This window comes from Gekko japonicus, unplaced genomic scaffold, assembly GCF_001447785.1.
Source record: "Gekko japonicus isolate JY-2015 unplaced genomic scaffold, Gekko_japonicus_V1.1 scaffold1219, whole genome shotgun sequence".
NCBI lineage: Eukaryota > Metazoa > Chordata > Lepidosauria > Squamata > Gekkonidae > Gekko > Gekko japonicus.
In genome coordinates, this window is record NW_015177048.1 from 389,875 (window position 1) to 412,330 (window position 22,456).

General features: G+C 42.4%; 1 protein-coding gene across 1 annotated transcript in view; it reads right to left on the reverse strand.

Moving 5' to 3' along the window:
• CACHD1 (cache domain containing 1) overlaps window positions 1–22,456 on the reverse strand; it is a 249,341-nt gene that overhangs the window by 78,216 nt on the left and 148,669 nt on the right. The window contains exons 4-5 of the mRNA XM_015428092.1: window positions 18,813–18,919; window positions 956–1,082 (exon numbers count right to left, since the gene is read on the reverse strand). Coding sequence (XP_015283578.1) covers window positions 956–1,082; window positions 18,813–18,919 — 234 coding nt within the window. The remainder of the gene's footprint in view (window positions 1–955; window positions 1,083–18,812; window positions 18,920–22,456) is intronic.

Genomic DNA, 22,456 nt, shown 5'->3' on the forward strand with positions numbered 1-22,456 from the left:
AAGCTATAACCAGCTTAAATAAAGGCTAACAGTCAATAAACACAAAGAGTTTGAGTTTAGTGGCACCTTTAAGACCAACAGAGTTTAATTCTGGGTCTTCAGTTTCAGTGTAAGAAACTTTAGTGAGCTTAAAGCTGCCACTAAACTCAAACTTTGTTCTGTTGCACTGGAACAGATATTCTTAAGTACCACTGCTAATGAAATATTGAGCTGCTATCCTACCTTAAACATGTGTGGACAGGAGGTGTTGGGTGTACCCTAATAATTTGTGAAGTCTTTTGTACAGTGTAACCCTATTGCCTGTGTAGAAGTGCCCTCTTGAATCATTCTGGTTTGCATAGGCTTCTCTCCCCACTGAACAGCAGCAGAAGAGGCACTTTTTCCTGTTTTCCTCCTCTAAAAACTAGGTGCGTCTTATGGTCAGGTGCGTCTTATGGAGCGAAGAATATGGTATTTAATTGACAGCTCTGTTTTAAATATTGCCCAGTTTGTATGTGGTTGTGATATACTGCATGGAAACCCAGTGTATGGAAACTCTTTTACCTGTCTGACTTTACCGAAAACCTCCAGACAAAATCTTCATCCATGTTTTAGATAGAGAGACAGACACAGAAGCATCTCTACTGTGTACGGCCAGAAGACCAATACATGCTTTAATCATTTGTGAAGCAGTTGTATCATCACCTCACCAAGCACACAGCCTGCAAATCACTTCAGTTCATATTTACAGTGCCATCACAGTTATAGAGGACAAAACGGTGGCCAAAGAATGGGGAATATGCTTTGCAGCTGATGAAACCATCCCTTTGCTGTTTCATCACGTACTGAAACTTGCATAGTTTAATGTAATTCATATTGTTCTCATGCCTAATTGGGTGTGTGAAATGAGGCACTGGAATGAAAACGGTTAAACTATTATCCATCCATAGTCAGAATTTTTAAAATACAATCATACCTGCTACGGTGCTCATAACTGCCTTTACATCGAAATTTGTGTGCTGGAAACACAGTAAAAATACCTTCTTCTGAACTAAAGTACTGCCATTTAATTCCTGGATTGGATTTCAGATTGTCAGCAAGAACTATTAAAAAAAAACAGAAAAAGGAACATTAATAGTATTGCAAACAAAAGAAAACTGTGAGCATTGGTTTCTTTAATAAAGGCCCCTCTAAAGCCGCATTAATCAAATACACAAGAGATGCTTAGGATGGCACTATTAGAATCTAAACAATGGTTATGTCAGAATAAAGCTACCTGTCGGTAAAGTGCCACACGGCCTTTTTGTTTAACTCAACAACTGTTGTGCTTATAAAATTGTTTAGACAGGTTTCAAACTGTTACCATTATAAAAAATATCGGCAATGTTACACAATGAAAGGTTCACATGCTGTGTTTTCTGCCTGCATATCCAACCTACATGCCATTGGCAGACAAATAACGGAATACTCCTGTAGTTGCACAATACAAACGGTCTCCAACCTTTTTGAGCTGCAGGTACCTTTGGAATTCTAACACAAGGCGGTTGGTCCAAACACAGAATGGCTGCCACAGAAGGCAGACCCAATCACAAATTGTCAGAGAGTGAGGTCATGCTTAACTCTAATAGTAACTCTTCAGTCATGCAGTGAAAATCTTTGTGTTGAGGTGGTAGCTGCAGCTGAAATGACTTTTTAAAAATCTGCACAGCTGATCAGATCTCCAGTGGTTTATCAGAAGTCCTGCTGGGCATAGGTCCTACCTGGTCCCATCCACTTTTGAAAAGTGGGCACCAGGAAAGGCATCGGTGGGTGTCATGGCACTCATGGGGGCTCCATGTTGGAGACCCCTGTACTATAAAAACATGTGCAATGCTAGAACTTTACCAGCTTGTCATGGCAAGCAACACAAAACAAAACACAAAGGCAAAAATCAAAGGCAAAGGTGATAATCCAGGAATTGACCAATAATTTCAAATGTCTAGATCTGTTAAATACAGAAAAGGAAATTGGACTGAAAATTAAATTGCTTCCGTTATAACAGTACAAGAATGAACTAATTCCTCTTCCAGCTAGAAGGCAGAGCCAGAGCTACAGCCTTTAGTAGAATGGTCCATGTCTATAGCCCTTCTAATGGGGACTACAGTCAAAAGACCTTCACAATGAGATCCTGGCAGAATTTTTTTAATGGTAGGACTGGGCTAGTACCCATTGAACAGAGAGCAAGTTCAAAGTAATTTTAACTTCCTTTTCTTGTTCAAGAAGTAGGAAAGAAGTCAGGAATGGGGCAGTATCTACAACCGAAACATTCCCTAACCTCTGAAGAATGAAATCCTTAAACATTTTGTAGAAATTTCTGATGCCCAAACATTTATCTTATGATACTGTATAAATTAAGAAGAAACCCATGTGAGTGCCATAAGAGATTTCCCCAAAGACTGTTAATGTTGAAGGCTGCTGAAGGATATTCCCTTTGAGGAATGAGCTATTATGATACTGGGAACAGAAATCCCTTTAGTTTTTTATGATTGTAGCAACCATATCACACCAGTCTTGTTCCATCTACACTGGCTTCCAATTTGCTTCCAGGCTCAATTCAAGGTGCTAATATTGACCTTTAAAGCCTTGCACATCCTGGGACCAACATACCTTAAGGACCACCACCTCCCATATGAACCTACCCATACATATCGGTCATTTCCGGAGGCCCTGCTTCAGCTGCCTCCACAATCTGAAGCTAGACAGGTGGCAACCTGAGAAAAAGGCCTTCTTGGTTGTGGCACCAAAACTTTGGAACTCCATCCCCAGGGAGATTCGTCTGTCTCCCTCCATCATTGTCTTCAACCAGTAGATGAAGACTTTTTTGTTCATCTGGCATACAACCAATAATGGTTACTGGCCCTCGTTCTATTGTTTGTAAAATTATTTTATAATTTTAACTGCATTTAAAAATTTTTAAATGGTTCGATTTTTATGTTTGCTGCCTTGTGGTCCCTGATCAGAAAGAAAGCAGCATAAAAATGTTTTAAATTAATTTTTTAAAAAACACTTCCTGATTCATTCTGCTACTGGTAAACTGAGGCCCCGGTCACACTGGGGGGAAAGGTGCGGCTGAAGTGCGGCTTTTTTGAGCTGCATCAAAACAGAAGCGTGGCGGCGGGATCAGACAGATCCCCTGAGCCGCCGCACAATTGCTCCCCGGCATGATCAGATGCCGGGAGGAAGTCACAGATTGGTGAGCGAGGCGAGCCCGCTGCACATGTGTGCGCCTGCGCAGTTTGGCAGGGGGCCTCACATGCTGTCGGAGACAGGCACGCCAGCGATCACACGGCCGCCCCTGCTGCAGATTTTCTGGTAAGTAGTAGTGTTTTGTAGGGTTTTTTTTAATCTGCATCTTCGGCCGGAAGAGACGGATCGGGGATGGGTGCACGCCGCTTCCCAGATGTTGTGGTGTGATCGCGCCTGCTTGATGCACCCCGGATCTGTCCCTCTCACGGATCAAAGCCTCCCGTGTGACCGGGGCCTTAGTAATCTTATAACCCTGAGAACTTACTTGGTAATGCACATACAAAAAGCCTAATCATCTATTTCCTTGATGCTGTTCATGTAGGGCTCAATCCCTGTGCTCCTCCAAGTATTGCCACACATTTTTTTCTTTGAGTCTACCAGACACAGGTAGAGGTTCAGAAAGACAGTTTCATGATTACAGCAGAAAACAGAGTATATATTGGGGGGAAATTATGATCACTGTGCATTAACACTGAGCTATTCTGGAAAACACATGCCTCTTCTCTAATTAGAGAGGGAACCTAACTCCCCAACAATTCCTTTGAAGATGCCCTCAAAAAATAGTAGTATACATGAGCTTCCTCAGTAGAGTGAATGGGATGTAAATTCTAGGAAACAATAGTAAAGTCTCAGGTGGGGAATATATGAACAATGGGAGGACCTCCTATGGCAGCAAATTCCATGTGTTAATCACTCTTTGGGTGAAGAAGTACTTCCTTTTATCTGTTCTAGCCTGACTGCTCAGCAATTTCATTGAGTGCCCACGAGTTCTTGTATTGTGAGAAAGGGAGAAAAGTACTTCTTTCTCTACCTGCTCTATCCCATGCATCATCTCTATCCCATGCATACTTTTCTCACTGCTGAGACCTTGAACAGGAACTGGATGGGCCTGAAACAGAGAGGCCTGAGGCATGGAGATTATGTTTTTTGTATTTGTGCTCCTTATCTGGTTTAGAGTTTGCATATTTAACCGTCAGCTAGCTCATTCACTTAAGGGATTCAGGATGATAGGAATCTCTTCCACAGGGTTCTCTGAAGGCTCCCAAATGACCTAGCTCAGCAAGGAAACTGTAAGGGAAGATCTTGTCTCACTAACCTGTTAGTGTTCTTTGAGGGGGTGAACAAACATGTGGACAAGGGGGATCCAATAGATATTATTTACCTTGACTTCCAGAAAGCTTTTGATAAAGTTCCTCATCAAAGGCTCCTAAGTAAGCTCAAAAATCATGGGATAGAAGGACAAGTCCTTTTATGGATCAAAAACTGGCTAGTTCATAGAAAACAGAGAGTGAGTGTAGGTGGGAAATTTTCTCAGTGGAGGGTGGTAAGCAGTGGGGTACCGCAGGGATCAGTACTTGGTCCACTGCTTTTTAACTTGTTCATTAATGATTTGGAGATGGGAGTAAGCAGTGAAGTGGCTAAATTTGCGGATGATACAAAGTTGTTCAGGGTGGTGAAAACCAGTGAGGATTGTGAGGCACTCCAAGGGGATCTGTCAAGGATGGGCGAGTGGGCGTCAACATGGCAAATGGGGTTCAATGTGGCCAAGTGCAAGGTGATGCACATTGGAGCCAAAAATCCTAAATATAAATACACATTGATGGGGTCTGAACTGGCAGAGACTGAGCAAGAGAGAGATCTTGGAGTTGTAGTGGATAACTCACTGAAAATGTCGAGACAGTGTGTGACTGCAATAAAGAAGGCCAATGCTATGCTGGGGATTATTAGGAAGGGTATTGAAAACAGATCAGCCAATATAATAATGCCCCTATATAAATCAATGGTGAGACCTCATTTGGAATACTGTGTGCAGTTCTGGGCACCACACCTTAAAAAGGATATTATAGCTTTGGAAAAAGTGCAGAAAAGGGCAACTCGAATGATAAAAGGGTTGGAACACTTTCCCTATGAGGAAAGGTTAAAGCGCTTAGGGCTCTTTAGCTTGGAGAAAAGACGACTGAGGGGTGACATGATCGAGGTTTATAAGATTATGCATGGGAAAGAGCAGGTAAAGAAAGAGGTACTTTTCTCCCTTTCTCACAATACAAGAACTCGTGGGCACTCCATGAAACTGCAGAGCGGTCGGGTTAGAACGGATAAAAGGAAGTACTTCTTCACCCAAAGAGTGATTAACACATGGAATTCACTGCCACAGGAAGTGGTGGGTGCTACAAGCATGGACGGCTTCAAAAGGGAATTAGATAAGCATATGGAGCAGAGGTCCATCAGTGGCTATTAGCCACAAGGTATAGCTAGGGGCTCTGGGGCAAGTGATGCTCTGTCTTCTTGGTGCTTGGGGGGGGGGTCAACAGTGGGAGGGCTTCTAATGTCCTGGCCCCACTGCTGGACCTCCTGATGGCACTGGTATTTCTGGCCACTGTGTGACACAGAGTGTTGGACTGGATGGGCCTTTGGCCTGATCCAACATTGGCGTCTCTTATGTTCTTATGAAACAAATAATAAGGCTGCTTGGATACAGGCACCTTTGACAACAAGCCCCTTTTCTCCAGGTGTCCTGTGACTGAGGTCTTCCCTTCTGTTTACCATGGCTGCATCAAAGGCAAATTCTTCCTTTATCCAAGGCAGTGGAAATGAGATGCAACAAAGTAAGGTCTAGACATAGGCCTCTGTTCCTTCACTGTAGAATGAGGAAATGAAGGTGGAAATAGTGGCAAGAACAGTGATGAGAGGCAAGCAAGAGGGGGGAAAAGCTAACCTAATAGGAAAGAAAATATGTTCCTAGCCTTAAGACCTATAAACAGCATACTGCCTGGTCTTTTGCATTCTGAATTAGAACAGACAGGTTCCTCAGAAGATAGGTCAGATTATTTCTTATGTCTCTATGCTGCTGCTACCTGGATTTCCTAGATAGGCAGAACTGCTGAAATCTCTATCAACAAGGACATTCTTTAAGACAGTTCTCAGGTAGGGGGTTTGGTTGCACAAGAAAGGAACCAGCAGTTCCACAATCAAGATATGTGCATCAGTGAAAACAATAACATTTTGGAGTCTCAGATAAAATATATGAGTGTTAGAAATGCCATTCACTGTTCCTTGTGACTATATGGATATACCTGTCTAACTATCAAATGAAAAGACAGGACTCCACTGAAATGTCACCATAATAACTTCTCTAGTTTTGCATATGGTGAGAGACTAAGGTTCCGTGGTAGTGCATACATTTTGCATGCAGTTTCTGGCCTCTCCAGTTAAAGGACCTCAGGTAGAAGGTGTTGGGAACAACTTTTATATTCATGGAACTTAGTCAGAATAGACAGTACTGAACTAGATGAACTAAAAATCTGAGAAGGCAGCTCCATATGTTCATCACAAGGTTTAAAATACCAAACACCACTTTAAGTTTACATTTGCAGTGATGAACTAAGCCGTATGAGGTCTCTTCATCCTTTTTCTCCTCTGTAACACCCACGTTTTAATGGGTACCATCCTCACATCCTTCCAGAATGTTAATCTTTTCTTCCAAGTGCCAGAATTCATAGAATGGTATAAGACCAGTGCTTTTCCTTGTAACTTTTAGTATAGTGTTCCTTTGAAGAAAAAGCTTATGTTTACTTCAGCCCAATTGCTGCAAGACCTTTCATTAACTGAGATAATAGCATCATGGCATAACTGTGTCAAGATTTAACCAAACAACAAATAATAAATATCCTTTCTGATACATAATGACAAATATAGTTATTGTATGCAAGTATAGATAAGTATAAGTCTTAATATTATATGGACTGAATGCAGAGTACTCCCCTTTGTTCAAAGAAACTAAGAAAAACATGTTCTGCGCAGATGGGTTTGTATTTGTCTCAGCTTACAAATACGCAGCTATGTACAGAGAAATGTAGCAATTTACCCAAGAGCTCAAAGCGAGCAAAGCAGCCAACCAAGTAATATAAGCTCTAGGGAATTTGCTCCAGTTTCAAGTTCAAGTTACTAGACCATGTTCACTTGGTCTCTCAGACTGTGATTTCTTAATTTATTCCAAGAGACAGCTTTTCATGTATATGGTTTTAATTTATGGTCTGAGACTTGAAATTTTAAATGGATATTTAAGACTGGAAAAGAAACAGCTGTTAGGCACATTTTATCAAATAAGTCAGAACACAAGCTCTATGTCAGTATCTTAGTCTAAAATACATTAACAAAACAGATTTGACTGAGAAACAGAAGTATAGTGGCATGCCCCTGATAAGGCTGTTCCCAGTTACAGTTAAATAAACAACAGTTAGTGACACAGAATTAATATTATTGAGCAGATACTATTTTTAAAAATTGCATAAAGTGCACCAACTGGCCTGAAACATGGTTCAGAAGTAGTACCATAGAATCTTGGGAATTTCAGATTGTAAAATGCAAAGAATTAGAATTAGAAAAGAGACCCACAAAGCCCTGACCCACAGATGTATATGCATGCACAAACAGACTGGAAACTTGGTACAATCATCTTGGGAGCGAGTGCACACAGCAACAATCACGTGACCAGGGCCGTTACTAATCCAACAAAGGGGATGCACACATTCAGCCCCAGGCATTAGATGCAACAGTTTTAACAGCAGGAATTTTATACAACACAGCATCATCTTGATCACACAGTTAAGATTATACATCAGTGCAAGTCTGCTTATATATACGAATGCACATATATGAATCAAGTCTAGTAGGTACATCAATCTGGAATCTCCCAGAACTGACCTAGTTATTTTCTGCTCCCACAAGTATATTAGTGTATTTTCTGCTTCCACAACTTCTCAGGACAGCTAGAAATTAATACTACTCTGCCTTATTATTTGCATTAACACAATCTTTGCTTGCCTGTGCGTTCCATTCTGGGCTGACTTTCTGCCCTGGCTTTTGCCAGCAAAGCTTTGGGTTTTCAGAAAGTTACCAATAACTTCTGAATCCAAAAGATGTTAGAGGCTTGGTCCCAGGTAGGGGAGCTTGGAAGGATGAGAGGTGGCTCATTTCACCGGCAGTCCTGAGGGCAACCTGGGGTGCCGTTTGCACTTCAGAATATGAGGCTGGCCTTTTTCACACGGCTTCATTGCTGACATTCTTTGGGGAGCTCCGGGTAAGTGAACTGATTGCTTTGTCTAAGACTGACCAGTCTTGTAAGGCGTTGCATATATGGGACCTTGAATTTGTAGGCAAAGAGGTGCATGTTACAATCCGCAGCTCTAAAACCGATCAGCGAGGTAACAGATCACGCCTGGTCAAGTTAGGTACTTGTTCTGATTCAGAGCTCTGCCCAGTATTGGCCTTGTCTCAATACATGGCATTGCGGAGTAGGGAGGAAGGTTACCTCTTTTGGCATGCGGACTCCAGTTTGGGGCTGTAACTGCACGCACATTAGGCAAGTTGGGTCTTTCAGGAGTGAAATTTGGCGCTCACTCTTTCAGGATAGGTGCTGCTTCCACTGCAGCAGCCTTGGGCTATACCGCTGTTGACATTCAGCATGTGGGGAGATGGTGATCTTCTGCTTATAAGGGATATGTATGCCCCCTTGCTGTTGTGTGATTGCTCATTGTTATGTGTGGTAGTTCATTGTGTTTTCTTCCTGGGTGCTGTGGTCTGTGGCAGGAGGAGATGGATTCTCATCTGCGGACACAGCTATGTCTTCTGGGCAGCTCACTGAGTCAATAGATCGGTCATTGGCTCTCAGCTGGGCCTCAGCTGATAGGCAATGGTGGAGAGGAGGGGGCACCGTGGCCTACGCTGGCCAAGCCTTCTCCCCCTTCTGTTTGGGAGTAGCTCTGGCTCTCCACTCCATGTTTTGGTGATTCATTTGGACGACAATGACTTGGCATTCACGAAAGGAAAGGCCCTTGTATTGCAAGCCCGGGATGACCTGAGAGTTATCCAGTGTTGGTGGCCAGACACAATAATCATTTGGTCGGCCATGGTTTCACGCTTGGTATGGTGCGACGCTTTGGATCGCAACGGGATCAAGAGAGCCCAGCACAAGGTGAACAGGGAGCTTAGGAATATTTTAGAGATTGGGGTGGGTCACTACCTGCCTCACCCCCAGATTTAGGTTGATTGCCCAGAGCTCTACCAGGGTGATGGCATTCACTTTTCTGATAAGAGAAATGGTATTTTTCTTCAGGATTTACAACAAGGGCCAATGACGGTTTTAGGTATCTGAGTGGAAGCAGGGACCTAAGCAGAGGCTTGACCCTTGTGGTGGCAGTCTTTAGAGGAGTTTATGCAGCTTGGTAAGCACCTATCAGCAACCCTGTGGGGGTGCAGGGGTCTGACATGATCATCCCTGTGGCTGCGCAGCCACGGAGGAGGATGGCAGACTACCTTTGGGATTGCCAGGACAGATCCTCCATGCAGGCTGTGCGGTTGCATTGGAGGGATCTTCACGGCATATCCCGTCGCTGTGCCAGCCGGGTGTGAGCCACTTACAGTTGGACACCTGGGGGCAGGGTGCTTGACCATTTTATGTCAAGGGTGGGGCCGTGGGAACCCAGGCTTTGACCGTGCTGCTGCTCACTGTTTGCCCTTGTCGTTGTTATGTTGTAAAATTAAATAAAGTGGCCCTTAGTTTCCCAACTTGTGGTTGTCTGGCCCTTTCTTCTGTCTGAGGGGGCAAATTAATACTACTCTGCCTTATTATCTGCATTAACACAATCTTTGCTCAGGAAATTATCTTCAGTACATTCTAGCAGTTATTAGTATGGATGAGACAAAAAAGGTAAAGGTAGATCCACACCCTTTAGAAGAGAACATACCTATTTTTATAATCTCCAACACTGTGTTTACAACAGGGGTCCCCAACGTGGTGCGCATGGGCACCATGGCACCTGCCAACACCCTTTCTGGCACCCACCAGGCATTTTAGGAAGTGGGTGGGGCCTAGTAGGGCTCTTGTCCAGCAAGACTTCTGATTGATTACTAAAGATTTGATTGACTTTGCAGATTTAAAAAAAAAAAGTTTTGGCAGCAGCTGCCACCACAGCAAAAGAATCCACACTGTGTTACTGAAATTAAGCTGTGGCAATCACAGCTTAATTTATTGTAATTTTACTTGAGAGATTGTTTTACCTGTAATAAGGATGTGAGCCGCCCTGAGCCTGCTGCAGCAGGGAGGGCAGGACAGAAGTCAAATAAAATAAATAAATAATTTTTGTGACTGGCTCTGCCTCCTGCAGCAGCCATTTTGTCGCTGCACCCATCATGCCCGTGTCAGAATTCCAAATGTGCCCACAGGTTTAAAAAAGTTGGAGACTGTTGGTTTATAATGTGGCAAAGGTGCTTCTCTCTCTCTGCAGCCGATGGCCCTCTAAATTTAAATACTCAAGACATGACTTATTAATGTATAAAATAATTATGTTCCCTTTTAGTAAGTCTTCATCCTATACTTTCCACATTAATGGTTTCAGCATGCTTTGTATCTTGAGAGTGTTACCCACAAAAGCTAAATGTTATTTTCAAATCCCCTTTGAAGTTTTATAAGACTCTGCACAAACTGTCTGCCTCTGTTATGCCCTTCACACCTTTAAGGTAATTTATAGTTGCCAAGCACTAGTAATGATTTTGTGCATAATTCTTTAAACCTTAATTTTTGTTTCACAGTTCTGACAGTACTTCACCAAAACTATACACATTTAGTGTATTACTCTTGTAAACATTTATATCCAAACATCTAGCTAAAGCTGTTAGATTTCTTGTATTTAAAAAGATAATTTTGGGATTCAAACAGCAATAGTGAATGTGTGCCAGATGCTGAGTAACTGCAAGTAGCCCCCAAGAATCTTGGGTGATGAGGAGGAAAGGCTTCCTGGTCAAAGCTTGCATTTCTCAAGCACTGTCTATCTTAGAAATGAGGTGATAGGTGGCTCCTTCCAGAGAAAACATGAAGTTTTTGGTCCCTCTTTACCTGCTATAACTCCACAGAATGTGAACTATAGCATTAGAATCATAGAATCATAAGTGGGGACCTGCAAGAAACTTCAGTGAGCGGCTATCCCATTCCCTTCATGTCTGCTTCTTTCCCTTCCCATCCACTTCTCTCTCTTTCTCCTTCCTGCCACCCCTTTTCTTACTCTCCCCCCCCATGCCTGTCATTTCCTTTCTGCCCCTACCCCATTACTCTTTCTGCCCATCACTCTCCCAGCCTCCCAGGTACTTCCTGCCCCCACAGCAGCAGTGGCAGCAGCCACTTTCCAGGAATCACTGGAGACTGCCCAAATACAGAGATCAGTTCCTCTTAGGGTTGCCAGCTCCATGTTGGGAAATTCTTGGAGATTTGGGGGTGGAGCCTTAGGAGGATGAGGTTTGAGCTTGGACGTGACCTCAGCAGGGTATAATACCATAAACTCCAAAGCAGCCTGTAATGATTCCTTGTTTTAGTGTGTGTGTGTCTTTAAATGTTTGGTTGGAGTGCAGTGCAGTGCAGTGCAGTGCAATGCAATGCAATGCAATGCAATGCTAGTAGAGTAGAATGATTGAGGGAGACAAGTGCGCTGTGATTGGTGGATGACAGAGTGTGGGAGGAGTTGTGTGGAGTGAATCTGTGTGTGTCTTGAAGTCAGTTTGAGTGAATCTGAGTTATGGAGAGGTCAGATTTAGAGTGAGTCAGTCAGTGATTGAGCTGACAGAGTCTGTATGGAAACTTAAAGAGTTCAGAGTTCAGTATATACAGCTTTAAGAGTTTAAATGTGAAGGAGCTCTGAGAAGGGTCTGTGAGACTCTCAAGTAAAGAAAGAGAACCAATAGTACAAATAGTACAGGGTGGCTGCCTAAGTGAAAAAGAGATTCCTGTCAGAGTGGGATCTTATTGTCAAAAGCAAGACTGTGTGTGATACCTTGCCAGTTTATTTACCAGTTCCTTTCCCCAAAAACAGTTACAGATAACCAGCAACTTATTTTTTGGTTCTTTAATCAATAAATCATATTTTGTTTAACCCAGAATTCAGTTCAATCCTTCCTCAGGGCCACATAGACCTTTGAATGCCCAGGGTCACATTACCAACAGCAGAAACAGAGAGAAGATTTGGAATTTCTTAAAATTCCTGGTGGCAGCAGAAACTACCCAGTTTATTACACAAAGAACAATTTTAAAGTGGAAACAGTCCCCACAAATAAGCAGTGTGCCACACAGCCATTTTCTCTGGGGGAACTGATCTCTGTCATCTGGAGATCAGTAGTAATTCCAGGAGATCTCCAGACCTCACCTGGAGGTTGGCAACAATAGTTCCACTGGAGGAAATGACTGCTTTGGAGGGTGATGTCTATGACATTATAACTGAAGACCCTCCCCACCATCCCCAGGCTCCACCTCTCAAACAGCCAGAAATTTCCCAACCTGGAATTGGCATCCCTATCTCCTTCCCACCCAACAGCCAACCTACCTTTATCTTCAGCTTTCTGTCTCCTTTCCCCCTTCTACTGAGGAAAACTATGGTCTTTCTCCGCAATGGGCTAAAGCAGTTTACATTATTCTCTCCTCCTTTTTATCCACACAACAACCGTATGAGGTAAGTTAGGCTGAAAGTATGTGACTGGTCCAATATCACCCAGTGAGCTTCCACAGCAAGATGGGGATCTAAAGCTGGGTCTCACAAACCCTACTCTGAAGCTCTGACAATTATATTACACTGACTTTCATAGGGTGGCTGCTGTTGAACAGTAGCAAGCAGCTAGGCCTAGTCGAATCATGCATGTCAAGTGGTATCAAGTCACCCAGAGGGTACTGATAGGCCTAGGGTTGCCAGCCTCCAGATGAAACATGGAGATCCCCCTGAACTCCAAACAACAGAGATCTGTCCCCCTAGAGAAAATGGGTGGACTCTGTGGCATTATATCCAGCTGAGGCCTCTCCCCTCCCCAAACTCTGCACTCCTCAGACTTCACCACAGAATCTCCAGGAATTAGTCCGAGGCCTGGCTTCAAAATAGGCTTGGAAGGTGCCCTGCCCCCTCCCCCTGCCTTTTTAGCCCAACCCCCCTGCCATTCATACTGCAGGAGGAATCTTCCCCAATCCCAGCTCCAGTTCTCCTTTTACTTCCTGCCCCCTTCCCCCACTCATCATCTCTCTCTGTCTGCTAGTATATCTCTCACTGTCAACGCAGCAGGGCCTGCAGTAGATCCCTGCAGTGGCTATTTCAAAAGGTATGGGGGAGAATTCAACCCTCCCTGAATTGTTTTTTTTTTTTACTTTTAGGATTTTTCTGCAGACCCACGGAGTCCCCTGAGTCTGTAGAAAAACCTGTTGGGGGAGAGTGTGCCCTCTGTTTGCGGAAATAAGTATCCACATGCAGAGGGGACTGTTGAGAATTAAATATATAGAGAGAATCACAGAATTGGAAGGGGCCATCGAGTCCAACCCCCTGTTCAATGCAGGATCAACTTAGAGCATCCCTGGCAAGTGTTTGTCCAGCCGCTGCTTAAAGACTGCCAGTGAGGGGGAGCTCACCACCTCCCTAGGTAGCTGATTCCTCTGTTGCACAACTCTTACTGTAAAAACGTTTTTCCTAATATCTAGCCGTACCTTCCTGCCCTTAATTTAAACCCATTCCTTTTTTCTTTTTTTTTGAGCCCCTGGAGGGGATTTTTTATTATTTTTTTGTAAGACTACAAAACTACTACAGAAAAAAGGGAAGGGGGACTTCATATATAGGATAAAGCAAAGAACCCACTACTAACTAAAAACCCAAGAGAGGAGATCCTCACTAGCTTAGTTACAACAAATCTTCATTTCATTTAGATTATTATAAACTGAGTCAAACATTTATATTACTTTTCTTTTTCTTTAACCTTAAATTTAACTGTCTAGAAACAGTACCCCCAATCATCCCATTTCAAAGTTCTCAAAGGCACAATTCAGAGTCCTTCAGCCTTCACTTCTCCTTTCCTCGTCTCTTCCGCAGCTTATAAGGACTTTTTGGAGAGCTGCCTCTTGCTCTGTCAGAGAGTCCTCTCCGGAAGAACCCGAGTCCAGCTCGCCACTAGACTTGCTGTCCTCTTCTTTTTCCCTGTCCTCTGATCTTCCCAGCTGAACCCTTAGGAATTCTTGATCTTTCAAAATAGAGTCAATCTTTTCTTTTTTGTCTTTGATCTTGAAAGTGACACATTCTGGAAATAGCCATTTATATCCAATTGAGTTTGTCTGAAGAAAAAGCACGAGCTCTTTGTACTTCTTTCTCCATTGTCTTACTTCAACTTGGAATAACCTTTAGCGTTCTGATGGTATTTCCCCCCACTTTCAGGGGTATTCCAGCGACCGCTTTCAGGATTGCATCCCTCACATGCCTCTTCGAGAATCTTACGATAATTTTCCCAGGCAGATCATTTTTCTTTATATAGCCTGAATATGATATGTAAACCACATCCATATCGCTCAGCAACGATTCCGTCTTCATTGCTGTCACTGGGGCTACTAATTCACTCATCACTTCTTTAAGATTCTCCCCCCTGTTCTCTGGCATGCCCTGGAAGCGAAGAACCATGTTGGCCTTTTCCATTTGCACTTGCAACAGTTGATCTTCCATGGAGGTTTGTTTCCTTTCCAGCTTTTGCACTTTTTTCTTCACCTTCTGGGTAGTTGCAGCCACTTCCTTTACCTTCTCAGTATCTTGCTTCATTATTTACAGCATATCGTTTATCTGGGTTTGTTGTGCAGTAATACTTTGAGTCACTATAGACATCTGTTCCTTGAAGTTATTCAGCTGTTCCAGCAGAGGGTGCATATATTCCGCTATAGATTTGCCACCTCACTAGTGGCTTCTGGTTTTGGGCTCTCAGACCCTTTCACTTTCAAAAGCTTTTCTCTGTCCTTCTGCCCCGCCATCTTTATTGTTTGTTTACTTTCACAAATTTTTAAAAGTCTCTGAATGTGCACTTGACCGCTTAGATTTGCTTTGGTAAATACTTCTAGGCAGTTTCCTTCGCGTTTTCTTCCGCTCCCCCTCTCAATCGCTCAAAAGTACATGTGCATGGGAGGCGTCCCTCCCACGCTCGCCTTTTCCCCGTTCGGTGGGGTGGGGTGGCGAGCTATCTTTTTCCCTTTGAAAAACGCTTCAAAGCTGACTCACGTTCATAATTCTTCATTCGACCTCACTTTCAACTTTCATTTCTGCTGCTCAAACTCCTACGCTTGCCCCGGTCAGCGTCACTAAGTCCATTCGGTCTCACAGCACCGAGAACCGTTGGAACGAAGAGGCACCTCAATTCTCCAGCATTTCGCCATCGAAGAGGCAACCTCTTATAAGTTCCATGGCCAGGGTCCCTTCGCCGGGCCCCTGGGGTGGTAAGCGAGCCTGTGCACCCCCTCCTTCGGCTGGAGCGCAGCTTCACCCCTGGGAGGTCCGGGAGGTAAGTCTGCTAGTGCGCCGCCATCATCCGGAAGTCAATTTAAACCCATTCCTGTGAGTCCTATCCTCTACTGCCAACAGGAATAGCTCCCCGCCCTCCTCTAAGTGACAGCCCTTCAAATACTTAAAGAGAGCAATCATGTCCCCCCTCAATCTCCTCTTCTCCAGACTGAACATTCCCAAGTCCCTTAGCCTTTACTTATATGGCTTGATCTCCAGACCCCTGATCATCGTTGATCTCCTCTGTACCCACTCCATTCTGTCCACATCCTTTTTAAAGTGAGCCCTCCAGAACTGCACACAATACTCCAGGTGCGGCCTGACAAATGCAGTGTACACCAGGACTATGACATCTTGCGATTTGGATATTATGCCTCAGTTGGAATGGCAACATTTTGAAATGTTGATTGGTTAGTTGTACGTTATTACTCAGTTTTATCTATGAATGTATTACTCAGCTTGTAGATAAGATAGATATTGGCATGTGGACTCAGCTTGTATTTTTGTTGGACATCACACATTTGGATACGTAAGGTCTCAGGCCTTGAAGAGCTGCTGCCAGCCAGAGTAAGCAACACTGGCCAAGATGGACCATTGGGCCTATGCTTTATAAGGCAGCTTCATGTGTTGATAGATTTATATGGACAATATTGCTGAGCTTTAAAGAAATCTACTGGCTAACTGTACAAGAAACATAAGAAGTATGCGCTCACTTAACCTATATGGCAGCATATCTACAAAGACTGCTCTCTTAACAAGCCTCATATAGGCATCCGGCATAAAATTACCACTGAAAAGCTCAGTGCAGTTTTATACCAACATCAGTTAGCGTGTATTTCTTGAACTAAATAGAAGCTTGACAAATGCAGCTTTAAGTTAAAAGGCAGCTACCTTGCAGCACCTTTTGTCAGTCTCTGGTGAGTATGGAACTTGTTCCCAAACTGGTTTTGCTATAGACATGAGAGGATATTAAAGTACAGAAAAGCATTTGAGAGATTAAAAGGCTTGGAATGAGGAAATGTAGAGCCCCATAAGTACATCTCTTAGGGTTTGTAGCAGGGGAAAAAGTAAAAAATCTCTGCAGGGAATTCTTGCTGCTTTAGTAGACGGAAAATAAAAGCGCACCTGAAAGGATGGGGGGAGCTTATTTTTTCAGCTGAAGTAGTCCCTGCTTATCTCACTGAAGACTGTATGCTGTGGTCATAGAAAAATAAGCACAGAGTTATGGCAAAATTGGCAACTCTCCCTAGGGAAGGCAGCAGTGAACTAACTCACTCAAGGGAAAGAAATATCAGAAGTTTCTGAAGATGAAGATAAGAAAGAAAGGATATTGAAGCTGCACTCAATTGTGCAAACCTATTTGAATTTCAGGAACAATCCATCTGTTTGAAAAAAAAAACATTTTCCCTAGACCTGGGTTTCTACAGATTTATTCCTTAACAAAACAAATCAGTAATGATGAGTGGCTTTATAAACTTTTAATTCAAAAGGTGGTGGTGGTGGTGGTGGAATTAGACATCAGAAACAAACCACAACGGGTTCATAATGCAAATGCCGCTTCCCTTCTATCCCTCACACACTGCATCTCTCTTCCCCTTCTATTTAGGGAGTCTGCAGTCTAAGCACAAATCATTTTGACATCCAAATTTAGGCCCTAAAAAACTGGGGAGAAACAATTGTGTGTGTGTTTTTTTAAAAAAGAACTCTGATAGATGTGCATGATGATTTACATTTATGGTATATTAAAAAAAGTCTGATAGACTTCTCATTGGTGGTCCAAATGAATGTGATTCTGTTCAGTGAGCAATCTGAAAAATCGGGAGCCCCGGATTTGATCACAAAATTTGATCTAAATGGTTTTGCAACTATCCCTACTCCAAACACATTCTAATCAACACAGAGACTTTTAATGGGTAAATAGGCTATACTACAATTCTATAGAGAAAATTAGGGAGCTGTATCCACTCCCCACTAGATTCGAATAATCACCAGCAAAAATTGGCCCAAAAGGAACAGACAATTCAGCTGGGCCTCCAATTTCTGTCACTACTGAATTTATGGAAACTACTAATCTCTTCTCACAAGAGAGGGTTCATATACTCTCTTTGGCTATGTCTGTCTCAGGCAGTGGAGAAGCAGGCCTAATGCAGCCAGAGGAGACAGTGCAAACAGAGGGTTGTACTGTTTCTGGGCTCTGAGGACATCACACATCCATGTAATTCTTAGGGTACACAGATTTTCACAAGTATCCCAGCATCTTTATGCAAATGCACACTTCCTCCAACAATCCTGAAACACACCTTATTTTCAAGCCTTCAACCTCCACAGCCCCTCAAGTCACCTTTTGCTTAAGCAAAAAACAAAACAAAACCCAAGAGCTTATATTTTTTAAAATGTGCAGTATTTTTGTGCTGCTTATCTCTTCCATGGGACCTAAGTCAGCTTACAAAAGTTTCCAGACCAATCAATTTAAACAAACAACAACAACAAAAACCCAGTACCACTAGACAGGCTGTTGTAGTCTCCAGACTGTGAGCCATGGCCCAAGGGCTTGCACCTCCAGTTTAAATAAAGAACTATACACCATAAATGTAAATCATCATGCACGATATAAATGATAAAAGGAATGCTTTTGCTCTTTTTCAAAGGTTAAAGCCAAATTTGTTCTTCAACAGGATGCTAAAAAGCAAGGTCTGCAGCACTAACCACCCAAAGATGAACTCTCTTGAGGAAAAAGATTTCACAGCCTCAGGCAGTAACCACACCTCCAACTCTTTAAGTGTGCACAGCAAATAGGTCACTTCTCAAGATGGAAATTCTCTGGCACATCAATGAAATGTTGGAGGACATCTTCAAATATTATTGTTAATGCTGACTGTGGCAGAAGAACCCATGCATTATACAAACTGTACGAAGATCAAAGAGGCATCTCAGTTTCAAGACAGTAACTGCTGAGAGCTGACATTACTGATGTCAGGGCAGACAAAGAGATGGAAAACAAATGAAATTTGCTATCAGCCACAACAAATATGTACATGACATACGAGAATAAAGAACGATATAAATATAACCACTCTTATAAGGATAATCTCCCACTCAATTAACCTGAGGTTTAAAATTGTGCAGTAGTTTGAGGAAGAAATAAAACTCAGTTGTTATGGCAGTTCAAGCTAATTTTCTATTACATGATACAGCAACAAATACAAACAAATTACTTACCAGAATTTAAATCACGCCCAGGATTGAATGCTCTGCTATTCACAGTAGTCGACAACCTATCACAACTAATAGTCCTAGACACATTTGTGTTGAAATTTCCATCAAACCTGAAATGAAAACAATAGCAAGGTTAAGAAGGGAAATGGTTTACCATAAGGGAGATACAAAGACCTGTGAGTGGAAGGAAAACAGCTGCTAGTGATATTGAACAAAGACTTGTGCAAAAGTTGTGGCACTGCAAAAATAGGTAGATCCTACAAGCTGCAGGCATGACAGGCTCTGTGTGCAATGATAAAAAGCCTAACCAATTTCAGTTGCAGGATGTAAAGAAGACACTGGAAGTAGTGATGCAATTAGAAAGATTCCCTGTAACCCAGCATTACATTTGTTAACAAGGCCAGTTGGTATTGGACCATGGGAAGTAGTATTTTGTGGCTTCTTGCCACTGCAATAACATATAAAACAGGCCATGGAAGGATTTGCCTATGACAGCAACAGCTACATGTTACTGGATTTTCAAATTTCAAGAATACAACTGCTGTTAAGTATCCCGTGTTTTGTACATGAGACAAGTTAACAGCAATTACCAAAATTAAGTCAGAACTATAAATACTGTTATTTTTAACTGGCATTACTATTTCTTCTGTGTTCCAAATGAGACTACAGAAAAGGGGGGGGAACCCTATCTTTTTTGCAATTTCTTATAAGAAGGGAAATTTAAGAAAATCAATATGGTCACAATTCTTACCATTAGAGAATGATTAGTATTGTTCTGATATATTCTTTGGTTGCACTCCAGCACATATGCAGAGGATCTACAGAAATTTGCATTACAATGATAATATCTATCATCAGTACTAAAACCCACTGAGTTTGTGCTTTAACTGCACAGAGGTTTCCTATACCCTTTTTTAAAAAAGGTATGGTCCATGCACCCACAGTGATTTCCTGTATGTATACTCTGAGCATTGCCTTTTGTATAAAAAAAGAACAAGAAAGTTTTTGCACGTACTTGCTTAACATACAACATGGAGTTGCTCCATCATGGTCACTATTTCTAGTACCTTCGTTAAAAGACAAACTATTTGAAGATGTTAAAGAAACACTACAAGTACAATATCTGCATAAATAAGACATTTTTAGCAAAAATGAATGTCATAGGTTTCCCCCCCCCCAAATTATGTCAAATTATAAAATGTAGATTAATCTCACAGGATTCAAAACCACCAAATATTACAGGACACAATGCCACAATTTATGCTAAACATATCCTTGTACAACTTCAGAAAAAAGTGTTATTCTGGTAAATAGTTTCTATAATTAGGAATGATCAAAATTTTATCTTAAATTTAAGCTTAAAGAAAAAGTAACACCCATTCCCATTCGTACTCCCCTTGTTTCCCCTTTTCTTTTTCTACATTATATAAAAAACCTTCCTTCTGGATTCACTTTAATGAACAACTGATCGAAACTGCATCCCGAGGGAGAAAACAGAACTGTGACTCCCACTTTGATCTCTTCCCCATGGAGAAATTCGCTCCCTGCCTAGCTTGCAAGATGTTCACTTGATTGACGTTTGCTCTGATGTGCAAACTGCTTTGAACTTCAGACATTTAATTCCCATCAGGCAGCAGTCATTTTTATTCTCCTTCAACAGGATTTACAAGCAGAAGATCAGCAAATGTAGAAGATAAAATAAATTTGCAGAAGCTTTGAATCTTACATCAAAACAGTGTTCAAGTAAGCTCCAATTGGATTTCATTCAGCTTCTATCCACAAAGTAAATCAACTGCTCCTATACATCTTCAGTTTTGAAAAATGAAAAAAACAGAATGAGTATATAAAAATGACATTCATCAACTGGGGTTTGGGTTATTGTATTAAGGCCCACCATTGTTTTCCTAATCTTTGCACAGATTGCTGTAAAAGTAGTTACATGTCAAATTCATTCCAAATTCATTATTTTTGCTAAATTGCTGGAACCAGAAAATAATATTCTTGTAATCAGTATTTTATTTTCATATTGAGGAACTGAAATCTTAACACGAACAGTATTTTTTGAGGGAGTGGGTTCACTATCTGAACTGGTAATGGAGGCGTGATTCAGAACACCATTAAAGCATGTGCCAGTTTTAAAGCAGAGTTGCCAGGTCCACTGATCTAGTCAGTGGGGGGCTCCTGGCATTGGGGGCAATGCTCTGGTTTTTGGGCAAAACTCTATGGTAAATTTGGCTTCAAACCATAGAGTTTTGCCCACAAACCAGAGAGTCGCCCCCTGACATTAGTTGTGGGTGGGATTTGCCCTCGCCAGGGGCAAGAACCCATGAAAAGCAAACCATTTTAAAGGCAAACCATCATTAATTTGACTAAGCTAAAGGTTTCCCATTATGATGGGATAAAAAGGACTGCTCTTAATGTGGCATTACATTAATATTAATCTACCAAGTATGATACTACATTCTTTTTGAATTATTACCTTCTTGGATTAGTATTGGAATATTTGGAATATTATTGAATTACAATTATGACGATGATTGAACTATTATTATAATTTTCTTGAATTATTATTACCTGGAGAATCTGGAGGCTCAGACAGGAGTTCAGATTGGGGGGGTCTGTTTATTTATTTCATTTTTTTTCTATCACAGACAACATGGAAGAGAGAAAAACAACGAATACTGCTCCAAGCTCTCTGGAGGCAGCAAGGAGTAAACATGCACTATTCCAGTGGTTTCCAAACTGTGACCCAGGGGGACCGCAGAGTTATTGAAAGGGGTCCACAAATCCAGCCATCTCGGGCAATTTTCCACCTCCCCCCAAGTATACCTTCCCCCAGGCTCACCCACATGACAGCTGTGGCTCTCTAAGCGTATTCTGAGCTGCCTAGGCTTCATCCACCAGCTGGCTTGCTGCAGTACTTCCACATCTCTCCAACTGATTCCACCTGCTCCAAGCCCCCATTCAGACAGGCAGTATCAGGCCATCCTCAGCTGGAGGCCACCAAGTGTGCACTGTCCCAGTCAGGGTGGCTTGCCTACTCATGAGGAGAACCACTGCTCCTGAGATACTTGGGTGGGGTATATTGACTACCACTGCCCACCCCGTCCCATTCCCAGTAACAGATGGAAATGTCCGCACCTCAAACGGAGGTGTGGGCTGTGGAAGCTAAAAGCTTCCCTGTGGTCCCATCAGTTGGCTTTCCTGGCTCTTTGTGCATCTCCACCAGTCCAGGAGGCCCAGAGTTGCATCAGGAAGCTCTCAGACGTCAGGAGATTCACCAGAATACAGCATCTCCCTCTTGACCCTCCCAGAGTAGGTGCAGGAGAGGAGGGGTTGCCCTAGGCAGTTCATGCATCCGAACTCATCTCTGACTCAAGAAAGCTTATGCTAGAATAAATTTTGTTACTCAGGAAGGTGCCACTGGACTTTTCACTTTATTTTACCATCTAGATTAGTGATCACTACATTAACAGCCTTGGGAAAGACCTGCAACTCCACACCTGTGCCCACAGTTCTGACAGTGTATTCTGGAGATGAGGTCCCCTTTACTTTTTTGAAGACTTTTTGTTTTATCCAGCATTCCCGTCTTGTTTTGCCTGGTGTTTCCTTTTTCTTGCTCTCTGTTTTAATTGTTGTTAATTTTT